We start from the raw sequence: 17,458 nt of genomic DNA on the forward strand, positions 1-17,458 counted from the left end.
AGATCACGACCCAATTAAGCTAAATGTGAATTCCTTTGTGGGTTTTTTCCTACAACATTTTGACAATCCACATCATGTTTTTAGTGCCTTTTTCTTGGCAACACATTACCCGATATTAAAGTGACATGGAATGTACTTGAATTTCACTGGCCAAAAAGACCCATCATCATATACAAGTCATCCCTGAACAGATGCAATCTGAAGGGCAAACTAATGTATCAGTTGACCTAAATCAAAGCTACTAAACCTTCCTGATCAAAACTGTCCCTTCAAATTGGTTACAATAATCATTTTAGAAGAATCCACTCACTTATTATCAAAATGCTACTGAATTGGCAACAAATACATAAGCAGCTTCATTCTACTGCTGTGCTGTTGTCTGTGTGACATTAGCACTCAGGGAGGGAAAGAACCCCAGGCAAGGAGAGTCCCCAGGAGAGCCTGGAGCATCCTGCTCTCTTCCAAGAGCCATTCTGCACGTACTTATTTCATTTCAAAGATTTCAAGGGCCAAACTCCTTAGCACATTATAGGGAGTATTTCCAAAGGGGCCCCTACCCCTCATCAACCACATCCTGCCACTCTTTCTCACATAGCAGCCACACTTGATTTTTTTCACTGCCCAGTAAGCCTGTAAGTATTATTCTCTCTAATGCTTCTCTTTCCATGAAAACCTCCCACACATCTTCCAAGATCCAGGTCGGGATCACTAATGCTAGGTAGGATGCCTTCCCAACTCCTGCACAGGTGAGTCTTCTCGCATCAGTTTCCCCGGCACGTCCCAGGGCCCTGCTGGATCATTTTCTACAACGTACTGCAAACGTACATGCTTTCTATAATAACTATGTGATATTTACATATAAATATGTAGCAGGTATATTTTACATGTACATATAAATATATATTGTAAATATATACATGTGCACATCTCAGATGTCGGCTGGGACAGAAGGAATAGCCCAGAGCCCTGGAGCAGACTGGGTCCCAGGGATCGACACCAGTGCTGCTCTGTGAATGGAGATCACAGCGGAGTGAAGAAAGAAGGTCCACGGTTGTAAATAAAGTTTCAGAATAAAGCTGGAAAGACTGAAGGTCTTCCAGGAGCCATCTGCACAATTTCCCACTTCACCAAGAAATATTTCCACTCTCATAGCAGAAAATCGTGTTGGTGCACTGTGTTGGGGTTTACAATGATGGATAAGTATGTGAAACCTGAAAAAAAGCATTTAATCATCCATTCTTTCAAAACACGTGCTGCATCCTTCCTTTGAGCCGGGCTCCGTGCGCAACAGTAGGAGTACGCAACAAGTCCCGTCCCACCAAGTCTCTACCACGAAGGAGCCCTTGTCTAGCGGGGTACCGGTGGAGCAAGCAAGAAGCCCCAATACAGTGTGACAAGCATGATTCTACAGGAGCAACTCCAGGGGCTACAGACCCCATTCAGTAGGGCTAACTATAGACCCGAGGGGCCACTGGCAAAAATAAAGTGAGAGAGAAAGTATGGGAACACTAGTGAAGGACCTTGTAAGTCAGCTGGCACCAAATAACCAAATGAAATAGACAAAGGAAATAGAAATTTTTTAAAAAAATACACAGAGGAAAATGGCAGCCCACAAGCAGTCTATGTACAGCTTTAGACTCACTTGTTTCTAACTCTGGGGGAAGAATACCTAAATGACCACCCATGAGATTAATACTGAGCCTTTTGTGGCTTGTGTAAAGCAAACATTTCCCCTGAAAAACTGACACATGACATTTTCTTTCTACGACCTGTGAAAATGCTGACTTGTTGGGTGCCAATCTCCATACTTCCCTGCCCCCACCAGAGTCCAGGCCTCCTGCTCCCCAGGTGTTTCCTAAGACAACGTGAACCAGTCCAGAACCTCAGTAAATGCGCATCATCCAGGCAAACAGACTCACAAACTAAACTAGGCTCCATACAAGAGTATCCAATGGAATTTCTTTATGCCTTGTCTTTTAACTTGGTTCATACCTTTACTCACACAAGAACGTTTAGCTTGTGCTATGTACCCAGTAATAATCTCCATAGGTTTGCAGGTCTGGGTTTGCTTGGTAGACCCCTTTAGACTCTGCAGTAATAAAAACATATTCTCTCCTGTTCTTCTATTCTTAATATCAATATTTTTATGACTCCCTCATTAAACACTCTGAAATTTATTTCTGTATACAAAGTGGAGGGTTATGACTTGATTAGATGGCCAGCTTTCACACACTGTCCTCCCCCTCCAGCCCAGATTCAAAATGCCACTTGATACATAAACCAAACTCAAATTATATTATACATGAATATAAACAGATGCATACCTATGACTTTGCACGCTGTACCACTTACATGCCAGCGCCTGCACCAATTCCCCCATTTTAAATGCTATAGCAATGTTGTGTATTTGGTGGAGATCTCCATTGTTTCATTTCAGAAAGATGTTAATGGTTACTTTTGCCCACTTTTCTCTTCTAGATGAATGAGGATCTGCTTGTCAGGTTCTTTAAAATTCTCCTTTGGATGCCTTGGGTTTACAGGTTAATCTGAGGCACCTTGACATCTTCCCAGCATGGAACCCTCCTATCTAGAACTACCTCAGAGCTCCCCGCGAACCCAGGCTTTCTCAGACTTCTCTTAACCAAGTTTTGTCTTTCTTCATACTGGTCTACTTGGTAATCAGTCAGTGAGCTCTGGTTTGGAGCAACACATTAGAAAACACTTACTTTAAAGTACTTATTTTGAAATGTTTTGACAAATTAATATCCAAATAATTTAAAAATAGAAAGCTGTGCAAGTAATTTCAGTGAGAGAGACTGACGTGGCATCACTTCACTAGGCATGGAAACATGCTCAGAGGGGGAGATCATCTTACATAGCATGGGTTATTATTTTTTTCCTGCTTAATTTACACATCAGAGCTAGGATTTAATGATACTCATCACTGAATAAGTTCAGCGAAGTTCATTACTCAGAATAAACGAATATGATTTTCTAAAGTTTCCTGTCTCACTATGCTTTCTCTCTTATAAGGCCTACTTGCATCTTCTCAACTTTCTATAAGAAGTCTTGGGGGCAAGAGGTTGTAAATCTGTCTGCACTACTCGGATTAGTCAGGACTCTGGTTGCAAATAAAAACTCTCCCCACGGCTTTGCAATTTCTTTCATAGAGCCTGTTTCTGAGTCATTTGATGCTTTCTCAAAAAGCACAACATCCACCCTTCGGTCTAAGTTGTTGGAACTGTGGTACGTTTTGCATCTATGTACGAAGCTGTCTTAGGAATTTATATCCTAAGTCACTGGTGCGCTTACACATGACATTGGGACAACTCAGGTTTTCATCAGCCCTGCAAGAATATAGTTGATCCTCACACCTATCCATTTGCTCTACTGTTTCTCATTTATTTTTTATTTTTCCATTGATTTGAGAGAGAAAGGAAGGGAGAGAGGGAAAAGGAAAGAGAAAGAAACATCAATTCTTTGTTCCACTGAGTTGTTCCATTTAGTTGTGCAATGGGTTGCTTCTTGTACATACCATCACCAGGGATTAAACATGCAACTCAGCACTCCAAGACAATGCTCTATCCATTAGGCAACCCAGCCAGAGCCTGCTCTATTGTGTTTAAAGATTGCACAAAAGAGTAGAGTACAGCAAACCCCCACAATTGTCATTCAACACATCATAAGAGTTATTAAGATTTTAGTCTGCTACTTTTATCTTCCCCCCAACTTTGCCCCATTTTTTAAAGCAAATCTCAGGCTACATGTCCTTTTATCCTTACTACTTCCATTTGCATTTCTAAAAATTATGGATTTTTTTTTATACAAACCAAATTCATGGTCCCTCCCAGCCCCACCCTGGAAATAACAATAACTCCTGGAGATCTAATACCCACTTTATACTCAATTTCCATGATTCTCTCATTACACGCAGATGGTGGGTTTGAACCAGGATATAATCAAGATCACACATTCATCTGATTGTTATATCCCTTAAATCTGCTTTAACCTAGAGTACCCACTTTTTATCATCACACCAGGGACCAAGATGGCCATCTATCCCTGCAATGTCTCCCACTATGGATTTACCTGTGTGCTTCCTCCTTTGTTCCTCTACCTCCAAACTTCCTGTCAGCTGAAAGTGACCTCTAAAGACTTGATCCGATCCAAGCCCACCTTTTGGGGGCAGGAACTCCCCCTAGATGGTCTAGGTACTTCTCATTGCCTTACCTAAGGAGGCACGAGTTTTTTCTTCTTAGTGATGTGAAAATTGCTGCAGAAATTCATTGGTGTTAATTCTTCTACAGAAGATGATAGAGGAAAACCAACCAGGACTTTTCGGTTATGCTAAAATGTAGTTCTTAAAGGACAGGCAAGAGACATCCTTAATTCTTGACCTGGCTGAGTGTCACTATTCAGAGACAGAGCTGGTGCCCTATTTTTACCGCCAGTGGTGAGCAAAGGGAAGTTTCCCTTTCCTGTTTGTTTGGGGATCTCTACGACGGGAGCATGTGTATATTTGCTTCCTATTGCTGATATGACATTTTACTGCAAACTTGGTGGCTTAGAACAGAACTTAATTATCTGACAGTTGTGGAGGCCGGAAGCCTAAAATGGGCCTCACTGGGCTAGGATCAAAGTGTCAGCAGCACTGTGCACGCAGTAGAGGCTCTGGGGGAGAAGCCATCTCCTTTCCCTTGTTGGCTTCTAGAAACTGCCCACGTTCCTTGGCCCATGGCCCTCATTCTGTCCTCAGCACCAGCACTGGCAGGGTGACTCCTTCTGATGCTCTGTCACTCTAACATCGGCTCTCCCGCCTTCCTTGTAATACACTGGGCCCAGCCGGAAACCCAGGACAATCTCTTTCTCCTCAAGTCAGCACATTAGGGACTCTCATTCCATCTGCTACCTACCTTCTTGCCATGTACCATAACACATTCACAGGTCCTGAGGAAAAGGGCATGGACATTTTAGGGGTCCATTATTCTCCTGACCACAAGGGTCTGAACAGACACAGAGTATTTTAATCAATGGCAGCCATATTTTTTTGATGTTCAAATTGTCCCACCTTTGGCCAGGAGAATCCCTTCTTCTGGCCTCTGCATCTGTTAGACGTGCTGCCTACCCCAACTCCTGAATGGCTCCTTTCTGATCCAACAGGAAACAGAGGTCCCAGCCTTCTTGCCCAATCCCTGACCACACCTTGAGTCAGGTGCCCACTGAGATGAGACTACAGTTATTTCTTGGGCTTTTCCATGGCTAGAGATGATACATACATATATTTGAAAAGAAAAAGAAAATCACGATTTAAAATGACTTTCCAATGCAAATATAACCTTACAGGGTTTTTACTTAGCTCTTGTCTTATACTCATGCATCTCTTCGTTTACAGTTAAAATCTTAATTCTTACTACCCAGCTATATTTATATACTCTATGTGAAATAATTTTAAATAACAACATTAAGAAAGCTGAATGCAGCTCTCTTTACCCTGAAAAGTACAGAAGACCCCTTGGGATCATCTAGCAAAACGAAAAATGCCCATATTTTCTTCTATGGGGGTCTATTCTATAGAACCCACAGGTCCTAAGACACACAGGTAAGCACATTCACTGCGATGGCACTTGTGATTCTGAACACAGGGTTAGGTACAAAATTATCTGACGGCACATCAAGCAGCAATTCAAAAGGCTGAGATTCACCTGCACACGTTAACATGGCATAGCTGAACACACACCACTAGGTAAAGAAGACAAGTCACACATGGGCTCGCTGATGTGCTCCCAACAAACAGAGCTCTACCCCTCTACATCTCAACCACCTTTGTGCGTAAAGGTTAAACATGTGACCTGTTTCATTAATTTTCTATCACAGGTCAGAATGTACCACTAACATTATCAAGTTCAACATAAGAAAATCCTTTATGTATTGAGAGTCACTGGTGAGTATGTTCGAGCCAAGGATACCCATTTACTTAGGGACAGGAAGAAATGGGAACTTTAATTTGTTTTTCAAGATATGGGTGCATGTGAAATTACAAAACAATGTTTGGGGTAGGGAAATATTAAGATCCCTTGACATGAAGCCTTTCCTAATTTATAACATTGCCATCACTATTGATTACTACCCTATTACTTAACATGAAACTCCTAACATCTTATCTCTTAAGGAATCACCTATATATTTGTTACTAAATCAGTGTCACCAGGGAAATTACGTGTAAGCTACAGGAGCACCTCTTCAGGTGCCTGAGTTGATAACCCTTTGTTGACTGAGGACAATGCATTTTCCAATTGTATTAGTCATGTTTGAAACTGGCAATGTTCTTCTACCCAAATCTAAGCACCTCCTTCTCTAAGATGATTTATGTGGCAAAAGTAGTCTGTAAGTCTCTAATAAATTAACAATTATTATTAATTTATTATTAATAAGCCAATCAATTAATATATGGGGGTCTCCCCCCAATTAACAAAGCACAGCTCTCAATAAAGTAAAATGCACAGAATTTGCACTGAGGCTCAATTGTACCCTTTGTTTCTCTCAGAACCTGAACTTCCCCCTTCTAAATAGAGATGATGAGTATTGTGGCGATATTTCCCAGAATCTGAAAATTAGAAGAAGAAAAAAAACTTGCCCTCTGAAAATAAAAATTTTAAATCGCCACATAATACAAAGGGGAGAGAAATGCCAGACTGCAGAGCTGGCGAGTGTGGCTTCAAACCCAGTACAGGATTTGCCCACCCAGAACAGGAAGCAAGGAAATGCAAAAAGACATGTTGTCACCAAAGCCGCTCACTGGCAGGGCATCCCCACCTCCAGGGCAACCTGTGGGACAGAGTGCTCTGCCCACTCAGGCTTCGGGCATCTAGGCTCCTGGGAGAGTTAGTGTTGAGTGTAAAACAGCAAATTTTACATTTTAGTTATAGTTTGACTTTTCAGATAATCTAACAGGTGAGTTGATGTGTTCTGGGGAATGGGAGACTCTAGCTTTATAAGATTCTCAAAAGGGTCTTTAATTTTAAAATAAGAACCACCAGCCTCCAAGAAGAGAATAGGCTGGTCAGGCTGACTTGGCTGATTGACGTGAATTTCACAGTAAGAGCCAGAGACATGCTCGGGACAGCGAGAAGGTCTAGCCTCTGAGTTAGAAAGGCTGAGGGCCTTCTCCAGGACCACAGGAAAGACACTAGTGTCTAAGGAGAGAGCTAGTTTCCCCCCAATTAACAAAGCACAGCTCTCTATATCTCCATGTCGACAAGTCTAGAATAACTTTTTTCTTTTGTAAACTTCTTCTTCCTACAGAGAATTATAAGTACTAAAAAGAATCAACATTCTTTTTTTTTGCTCTCAATTCAAATCCATCGCATAAATACAAAGGTATCAGACATCCCTCAGTTCAGTAAGTTATATACACATGCGGGAACTAAGTGTTAAGTCCAACACGTTGACTTCCCATCAGGATCATTTCAGTACTGATCCAAGTTCTACCCCAGTTCTCAAGAAAGTTTCCTAAGGGCAGGAGAAAGAGTCTGCACAGGATAGAGCCACTTTTGAAGAGTCTTGCTTTGGCTGGCTGTCTTGCGATCCATACATCCCACCTCACATAGTCATGAGCTAACCATAAGCTGTAATGCTAAACCTGAAACTCATCTCATATGAAGGAATCTCCACCATCTACTTCATTAAACTTTTCCAGGATAAAATGACCAGAGAAAAACAATCTTTATATACAAAGTAACCTGATTTTTAAAAATAATTTAAAACATCAATCCCCCATAAAGCAGGTCACTTGATTTAAAGGACAGAAACACAAAGATACTAGCTGGTTGTCCACTTGAAATTAAAAAAAAAAAAAATCAACCAAATTATTAAACTCTAAGAAATCCCTGACCACAAAAACTGGGTTTTTTTGGGGGGAGGGTTGGGAGGAGGACACTGACATAGTATCTTCTCATTCATTGCTTAAAATTGCTATTGTGCAGAGAACACCTTTCCCTTCTAGACCAATTCTAGTTGAGATGTTTTGCATAAGTAATGAGCTTTCCCCCACTGCCACTAACAAGTCCTAGATGGAAAACAAAGGCCACAAAAACTTGACACTCCATACTTAACATGTCATGACAAGGGTCACTGCATAAGTCCTTTCCCAGTTATAAGAAAAGAAATAGCAAATGTGGGTGAAAAAGTGGGACCCATTAAAAAACATGTATTGAAGTGCCATGACCTTGCCCATTAGGATTCATTCCATTATAAACTGGAATACAAAGTGCCCCGCCCCCCACCACACAGCCAAAGCCTCATATTTTTAAAAGATACATCTAAAATGTCATCGTAGCCTCAGACAGTCACAAGGCAAGAAGAAAGTCTGCAGTATTTCACAGCTGTGTAAACGCCTTCCCGTGTAACTTCTAGTTCATTTTTAACTTAGACCTTTATCAAAAGCAATACCGATATAGTAAACTAAGAAGAAATAACCTGAAAATATAACCAGTTATCTTTCTAGATAAGATAACAGAGAGCACTGGACTTACTTAATTACACAACACACAAACCAAGAGCTTATTATTCAGGAAAGCTGTGTTACTGAAAATGAAGAAAACAGCTGCCTTCCCAGCTAACAGAGCACCAGTTTTTGAATATATGAAACATACACCCTGAAATACTCTCAAGAAGACTTCAACACAAAACTTGCTTGCTTTCTTCCTAAAATATTTTTTATAATTTTAAATTTTTTATTTTATTGACTTTAGAGAGAGAGGAAGGGAGAGATATTGTACATCAATTTGTTATTCCACTTATGTATGCATTCATTGGTTGATTATTGTATGTGCCCTGACAGGGGATCAAACCCACAACCTTAGTGTACCAGGACCATGCACTAACCAATTGAGCTATCCAGCCAGGGCTCTTCCTAAAATATTTTAGCTCATAATTGTCTAAAAAGTACACATGCCTAGCACTTCTTAGTACTCAGCAAACGTCAGCTGTTGTCATAATACACATGGAGCCCGTGACTAGCTTCCAGATTCTGACTAAGGGAAACATTATTACCCCAATCAAACTGCAGTAATGAATTTTAAATCCTTTGAGGAACCAGAAAGTTTCTCCCTATAATGGAACTTTACAGGGACTCAACCACACACCGGAAATAGGATTCATTACCAGTTTTGCTATCACTAAATATATTAGGTAATTTTACAGATATCTTTTTAGTCTTCATAAATTTTAATATTCTTACTGAGCCAGGTAATATTCAGACAGATGAGCAGATTCCAAGGCAGTGTGCAAAGTTCAGCATGTGGAATGACTGATGGAACTGATCACAACTTCCTACAAAAGGCTATTTGAAGAGCTCTACCTTTTCAGGGAGATTAAACCTGTTTTGCATGCCCACAAAATGACAGTAAGAGATTGGTGCACAGAATGATTTATAAGAGAACTTTCTCACACCACAGAACTTGCAAAGATGCCCCGCAAAGACGACCCTAGATGTTAGAGAGAGGTCACCCATCCAATGCTTGACTACATTGGATGTCTTCCGAGATCTTTTCAAGCATAATATACTACAATGTTAGTCATATGCAATCTGTTGATGTATAAGGAAGACTGGAATGAATCGCCTTATGCTCAATACATTAAAGCCTGCTGCTTTTAGATCAGAATTTTCAGTTCATTTTACTGAAGCAAACACCTCTAAAGGATGAGTCAACTCTCCTAATTGCTTACTTGTCTATATTTAACAGCAGCATGCTTGTGAACTCATACTGAAGCCAACAGAGCAGGATAGATGAATGGATGGATGGATGGATGGAAAAATGAATGAATAAATGGATGGATGGATGAATAAAAATGGATGAATAAATGGATGGATAGATGGATGGATGGATGGGAGGATGGTAAAGGTGAAGGGGAGAAAAAGAAATGGGGAGAGGAAGGGAAGAAAGAACAGGAACCAAGTGAGGCACCAAGTGTAGACACACAGCCACAGGCACCATGTGTTGACAAACAGGCACAATACAGCTAAAGGAAGAAATCTGGGAAAATCACCTACTTATGAGTCTAAGGTCAACATTTGCTCTTCCTTGCCCCATTAACAATTCAACTTTTCATAAGTCCTGCCTCCTGAACCTGTCCCACAGAACACATGGCACAAGGGTCTCTGCAAAACACTGCCTTATACCTGCTACTATTTTGTGCTTTCTAAAGGTATGACGTCTTGTACTGCATATAATTCCAACCACCACCACCCATGGTACAATTAAACAAAATTACCTTTTAATATTTCTTCCAATCATTTTCTCTTGAGCTGTGTTTGAAATTAGTGTCCCCTGCTGTTTACAAATATACTGCATGGATAGAAAATGCTCACAAGAGACTGAGATTTTTATTGGGACAGTTCAGGATCAGAAATGAATAGATATCACATTGTACAGACAGGAATTTGAATACAGAGAAATTTAAGTAACTTACTGAGGACCCGTGGCAAGTTGTCAGTGGAATCAGGTCCATGTTTCCTGGTTCCTAATCTAGAACTTTCTCTTTTATTGTAGTATGATATAGTATAACAGGGAGAGCACAGGAAAACGAGGGATCAGCGATAAGAGCTGGCCTTCAAGTTCACTAAAGGGTGAAGGTTTGTCCTAGCTACTTCCATATAATCACCCTCTCCTGCCCCTGAGACCCTGGGAGAAGGAAATGGTAACAAACAAGAGTAGGAGCCCAAGGCTGGGTCAGGGCTGACTGTTACAAATCACCCATCACAAAGTATATAGAGTGCAAACATCTTTCCACCGTGTTCTCTGATGGGCTTTTCCTATCCTGTCCTGCACAAAGTAGTAGAACACGTTGGTGCTCTGCCCTAAGGCTGAAGCACCATGACCTAAAAGAAGACTTCCCCAATTAGAAGAAACATTTGCAGGAAATAAGCGAGAAGCCGAGCTATTACTTCTCTGGCATTTTAGACCCCTACAGCAATCAAAAAAGGCTCAGGGGTTCTAACTTCCAATCAATGACAAAAACAGTGAAGAAGAAGGGAGAAATAGAAGGAGCAGAGGCAGGTCTGGGACATCCAGCCTCATTAGCATGCAAATTACTTACCATACAAATGACTTAATAACAAGTAGAAGTTGCTAACTTAATCAATTTCCATTTCCCCATTACCAATGCTCAGAGAATGAGGTCAGGCAAGACCATGGTGCACACAGAACACATTTTCATCGACAATATCCTTCAAATACACAGTTTCATTAGCCAAGGAAGGTTGTGTGAATGGGAAGTGATTTTTACTGCAAATAAAGCCCCAAATATTGTTTTGCCCTTTTACTTTTTTCCCAGAAATGGATATCTCTGGGGGAGGGGGGAGAGGGGAGAGGGAGGTAGCCTGAGATGCCCTTTTTCTTAACTGTTGAAATACTGTTTGCTGGCTGAGGGTGGGGGGAGGAGGCAGAAGAGGCCTATTATACAATTTCTCATCAAGAGAAGCAAGATTGCACGTCTGTGTTAAACAGAACAGACATTTAACCCTCAAGCTCCTCATGGGAAATAAGAAACAAACTGCTTATTCACTTAGTCATAATTACTGTTTTCGTGGGTCCCGGGGGGGGGGGGGGGGAGAGCTGCTCTCTCTCAGTCTCCAAGGACCATCCTGACTCTTCTAATGCTGCACTGCTCGCCGATGGAGACAGCGGCCAAACAATGTCTCCCCAAACAAAAAATTATCGCTATTCTGTCTGTTGCTGGCAAAATAAGCGGGGAGGGTGTTCGTTATTTATTTTGTGAGCCAGCACAGCAAGGCAGAAAGAACCTGGATTCGGGGAAACCTTGGCCAAGTTCAGCTGTCATCTGGGCAGAGTTCCTTAACCTCCCTGAGCACCTGCTCCTTCAGTAAAATGAGGCTGATGCTACTTCTGTAATAACACTGGGGAACAAATGAACTAATTCTATAAACTGCCCGGTGGAGGGTGAGCTCCCAAGAAAGGGTAAGTTATTATATTGCTACTTCATGGAAGTTAAAGTTCTCTTTCCCTTGTCAGGGCTATAGGGACCCCAGCGTCCTGTTCTCTACGATTCTGAATTTCCAACTCTGCCAGCCAGCCACTTACTGATGAAGAAGACCTACACTTCCCTTTTACAAGCCTTGGTACTTGATCCAGACATTCCCACCCTTGTCCAAACAGATGTTTGGCAAAGCCAATTTCAGTGTGCTGTGGAGGCACTTTCAAGAGGCTGTCTCTAAGACACCGCATATAACAGATGGGGCTGCCTAGAATCAAGGAGGTCTAAATGGGCTGATAATTCAAAGCATTGCACAGTGCTTGACTTGGGCAGATTCTAGGTCCTAAATTGATTGCACTGGAACATCTATTTCTAAGAAGTGACAGCTACTCACAGCCCTTCCATCTTCAAGTAAGTCCCTGGCACAAATTAGCTTTGATCAAGAATGAAATAATAACTGAAAGTTCAGAACAAATTACATTTTGTATCTGTGCCTTTGGTGAAAGAGAAGCAAGAACATCACCACTGTTTTATACATAGAAACCCTCCCATCAACAAGAAAAGGTCCTTTATTTCTGAAGGCTATTCTTTCTTTCAACATTGACTTTTCAGTTCAAAGTTCAGCTGGGTGTACAGAGAGTGCAGGCTTAGAATACCCTTACCACCGGAAGAGAGAAGACTGTTTCAAGTTATCCACCGATCACTCAATGGAGTTCGGGAAATGACTGACGAAACTCCATTTCCACGAAAGAAGAAAACTGAGATACTTCTCGAGATTAATTCCATATCAGAGTTTTACAAATAGAATGATTCAAACTCATAGTATTATATTACTATGTAGAGTAAGGCTAGACAGCTCTTCAAAGGGAATAAGCAATGATTTATTGTAAAACAATCAGCAAATATAATGTGTTCTCTGAATACAGACTAATAAAAGTCATCCAAATGCTGCTTGTCCTCTGTTAAACAAAGCCTTCAAGCAACTACACTTTGAAGTAAGCACCTTTCTCGGCTCAGTTCTTTGTGTGATTCCCACGCGACTGTAAACCCGCTGCAGGAAGGGGCTGTGGTCTGGGTCAGGTTCCTCAGAGACTCCCTTTTGAGTGGCTCAGAGAGACAGCTCTACAATCACGCACTCAAATCAACCAAAATAAATAATATCACAAGTCTCCTTGAGGACTGTCTAAATGTCCCAAGGAAGTGAAAAATGGATCTTTAAAATGCTGTTTTCAGACCTACTGTCGTCTTGTACGGCTACCCTAAAATGACAAGCTTTGCAATTGATGATCCAAAATTTGCAAGGTCCACGTAAGCAGAAATGACACCCCAGGGGAAAGGGCAGTTTTGTGTTACTCAACCTCTTTCAACCATGGTTGTGGAAGCTGACCAAACTTCATTGTTTGAAAAAGGTTAAAAGAGTAATGAGCCTAACATAAAAGCTGTCTTGATCACCCCAGGCCTTACTTAAAATGTTAAGCCTCTCTAGGCATTGGTTTATGAATTAGACCCTATTAAACAAAAGTATTTCCCTTCTCACTGGTCCTAAGACGACTGACACACATGTCGGAATGATGTTTTTAACTGGGTCTGCACAGGGAGTCCTTGAATCAGTTTACTCTTCCCAATATATCCCATTATCAGCTTCATTAGCTCAACAAATGTTTCGGTAAACTACAGTAGCTCTATAATTTGAACAAATAGTCAGCTTTCACAGGATTTACACCCATTGGTTTGTTAACTGAATAATGTGTCAACATAACAAAATGGTTGCCTCTTGCTATCTCAGAGAAGTAACATCCCCCCTGGGCCGAATGTTCCATTTTTCTGAGATTCTTCCCCCTAATAGCACAGGGGACTGCAGTCCCAGCCAGATCTGGTTTCGTTCTCTTGCTTTTCTGTTTAAAACGGTGGAAAAGGCAAAGGAACTAAAATCAGGAAGCACAGAGAGGACTATAGTGACTTCAAATAATTAGCTGGAAATAAAGTCACTAGTGTGACAGGCCAGGGACTGGTTTTACGTTTGTCATTTAGATACTAAAATTACTCATCTAAAGCTCTTTTACAAGAATACCAAAGACTGGTGATCACAGGGACCACTCCAAAATGAAGTAGAAACTCTCATCAGAAAACATTTGACCAGCAGTTACCTTTACCAAAAGAGTGAAACTAAACTAGTCTTTTTGAGTCACTATGCTGAGGCATTTTAGCATGAAATTAACTTTCTTAACGATATGTAGAAATCCCCCAACCTTATATCCCCGAAATCCAGCAGGTAGGCCACTAACTGCCATCCAGTGGTAGAAAAAAACTTGCAAGATGTTTTGCCTGATAATCTCAATGTAAAAGAATCCTAACACAGCTCAAGGAGTGGTGGTTACTATGTAAATAGTCATATTACAAAACTCAAGCCAAAGCCACTGAGATAAATACAAAACAAATTAGGATCCCTGGAGGAGGTTCCAATGGCCTAATTCAAGAGTCTATTTTAAAAATAGCAACAGAATATCAATTACTAAAGAGCTGTTTCCTAAAATTGCTCTCCTGTTGATATTTCTCATTTCTAAAATGTCCTAAGAAATAAGCTTGCAGTGACTAATTCTGCCTGAAAAGTAAAAAACCTTACTAAAGAATACCACCTAAAATAAAGGCATTTATACAAGGAAGTGAATACTCTAAGCACGAAAGTACGTATGTTTTTAAGGACACCAAAAAGCAGAAGTCATACTAAGTTCGAAACACCAAGAAAAAAAATGAACAGAAGTTCCTAATTTTAGTAATATTATACATCACACACACACACACACACACACACACCCAAAAAACTGCGCTTGAATTAAGATTTACTGAATTCATATACAGAAATTATATATTTAGGGCTTTCTGCCCTTTAGGAAGAATAGGAAAGGCAGGAGAAAAAGCAAGCATTTTATACAATGCTTATAGAAACGCAGTTTCTTTTAATGAAATTCAGGTTTGATTTGGGGAGGGAAGAGGTTTTTGCTTTACTTAGTTTCCCATTTGCCGGAAATTTTAAACAGCACTGACTACCATTCAAGTCTGGAACAAGAGTATTAATTTCACAACACTCCGGAAGGTCTGCACTCTTCCCTGATTTTTACTGCTTGGCATTGCTTATCAAAAAGCACTCCCTGCAAAACCAACAAGATGCATGGGCTAAGAAGAACCTGCAAACCAAAAATAATCAGCAAACATGTGTTCATTTACACAATTTGGCTTTCCACAACAAATAACTCAAAGAGGCTGACATTTTCTATAGCATAGAGCTTGGTCTCATAAATGGACCTGTGAAAACAATCTGGTGATCACTTAGCATCAAAAGAAAGATTTCAAAAAAAATTTTTTTTTCTTTTCTTATGTCAAGGTAACATTGAAGCAATCTTGGGTGTCTAAAACTTCAAGGACTGATGCTTTCTGGTGCAGGTTCCAGTATTTTACAAAATTGCATGGCTTCAAATTCACCATAAAAAAAGATGCCTCTTTTTATCACTAATTCCACCAAGAGCTATTTAGCGTCAAGAAGCCACTTTCACTGTACAACACATGATAGTGTTAATTAGGAAAGAAACGGGGGGGGGGGGGGAGGGCCCAGGGGGGCAACCCTCTTGCTTTGACACACTATTTGAAACTCACTATTAATCTTATGAAGAACCTTTTCTGGGGGTGTGCTAAGGATATGAACTAGTGAAGTCTTTTATTAGCTCATCAATAATAAATCATTTTCAAGATAAAAGTATAACTTGGTATGGCCTCACCAAACCCCTTGCCAATTCCATGGGCGCCCTTCTCTGGTCGTTTAAACAACAAAGTCCGGGCTGGAATCACTCATTCAATGTGCATTTTTAATTAAGTCCTATTTCAATGTTTTAACAAAGTGCCACCAGTAGATCTGCAAGTTGAGAGAAGCAGCTCAGGTGACACACTCAGCACCAAAAAGAAAACTCAGTGGCTCGCAATCCAATTACTGCCTGGGGACACAGAGGAGAGGAAAAGGTGGGTAGGAAGCTGACTAGACTATTGGACCTAAAGGGGAGCAAGCACTGAAAACTGCAGCTTAAGTACCTGGGACAAAAGACACTACGCCTGCACTCCCCCGCTAAGGAGCCCAGAGGGGAACTGAGGAGAGGATGGAGTTGGAAAGGGTGACAGCAGGAACTAGGGAAGGGACGACCAGGATAGAGCACATGGGAATGACAGGAATGGGGCGGAAGGGGTCTATAAGGATGGGGCTGGATGGGAAGGGTAAGGATGGAGCAGAAGGGGTGACAGAGATGGGGCAACAAGGACAGGGATGGGGCAAGGTGGGAACCACAGCAATGGAACAGGGAGGGGCACTGATAAGACTAGGATGGGCAGCGATGGGTCTGGACTGAGAGACAGAGATGGGACAGGAGGAGGCGACAAGTGTAGAGCTGACCCACCGAAGTCATAACACATCCTACCAGCCCCTCGCCGCGCGGGTCACTTTGCGGCGCTCTCTCCTGGAGTCCCCCCGAAAGCCCTCTCCGCTGCCCCGCTTCTGAGACGGGAACTACCACCCCCCCGCAGCGCCCACTCCCCTAAGTCGCCGACCCTCCCAGACGCAGGGGGTCGCTGGCGGCCGAGGGGGACCGCGGCGCGGACCCGCGGAGCTGGTACCTGGGTTCAGGCAGGACGATCCTCTTGCTGGCGCGGGCGGCCGGGGTCGCCTTGCTCTTTTCCATCGCCATCAGGTAGCTGACATCGGCCAGCACGGCCTCTAGGTCCGCCATGTTGGCGAGCGGCGGCGGCGGCGGCGGCGGCAGCGGCGGCGGCGGCGGCTCCTCGGGACCGGGACGGGACGCGCTCCCGCCGCCGCCGCCCGCCGCGCCCCGACGTGGGGGGGCCGCCCCGGGGCAGCCCCCCCGCGCGCTCCCGCACGCGCGCGCCCCTTCGCGCACGCGCCCCCCGCGCCCCACTTAGTGCCCGGCGCGCGCTGCACTCTCGCGCCCGCCGGGGTCACCGCGCCCCGCCCCGCCCCCGCGCGCGCCGTCCGCGGCCCGCGCACGCGCCCCCGTCCCCGCCCCTTCCGCGAGGGGTCGACGCGGTGAGAGGGGCTGCAGTGGTCAGTGCTCCTACGCGCTCGGACTGACCAGCCAGGCCCTCCCACCCCTGGCCTCCTGACCGAGTCCCCGCCAGCACCGTCCCGCCCTCCGCTCGGGGAGGCCACGAGGGACTTCCTCTCCTTTTCCTGCTCCCGACTTCCCGCCCCCAGATCTTCGCTCTCACGCCCCTTTTTCCCCCCAGGACCACTGCAAGTCGGACTTGCACAGGATCCGACACCCACCACCCAAGAGGTCACCGTGCCCTAGACACAGTAGTTTTCAATAAGAAGAGTTCAATCAGCATTCCTTCAGGAGGTCTGGGGTGGCCCCAGCGATGTTCCTCCCCACTGATGATGCTGAAGGCGCGGTCAAAGTTGCCCTTC

General features: G+C 43.0%; 1 protein-coding gene across 1 annotated transcript in view; it reads right to left on the minus strand.

Annotated features, from left to right (window-relative positions):
* GRK3 (G protein-coupled receptor kinase 3) overlaps positions 1-16,999 on the minus strand; it is a 107,751-nt gene extending 90,752 nt beyond the window's left edge. The window contains exon 1 of the mRNA XM_066260274.1: positions 16,651-16,999. Within this exon, the coding sequence (XP_066116371.1) occupies positions 16,651-16,763 (113 nt within the window). The 5' untranslated portion in view covers positions 16,764-16,999. The remainder of the gene's footprint in view (positions 1-16,650) is intronic.
* Positions 17,000-17,458: the final 459 nt, after the last annotated feature.

This window comes from Saccopteryx bilineata, chromosome 2 (genome assembly GCF_036850765.1).
Source record: "Saccopteryx bilineata isolate mSacBil1 chromosome 2, mSacBil1_pri_phased_curated, whole genome shotgun sequence".
Lineage (NCBI taxonomy): Eukaryota > Metazoa > Chordata > Mammalia > Chiroptera > Emballonuridae > Saccopteryx > Saccopteryx bilineata.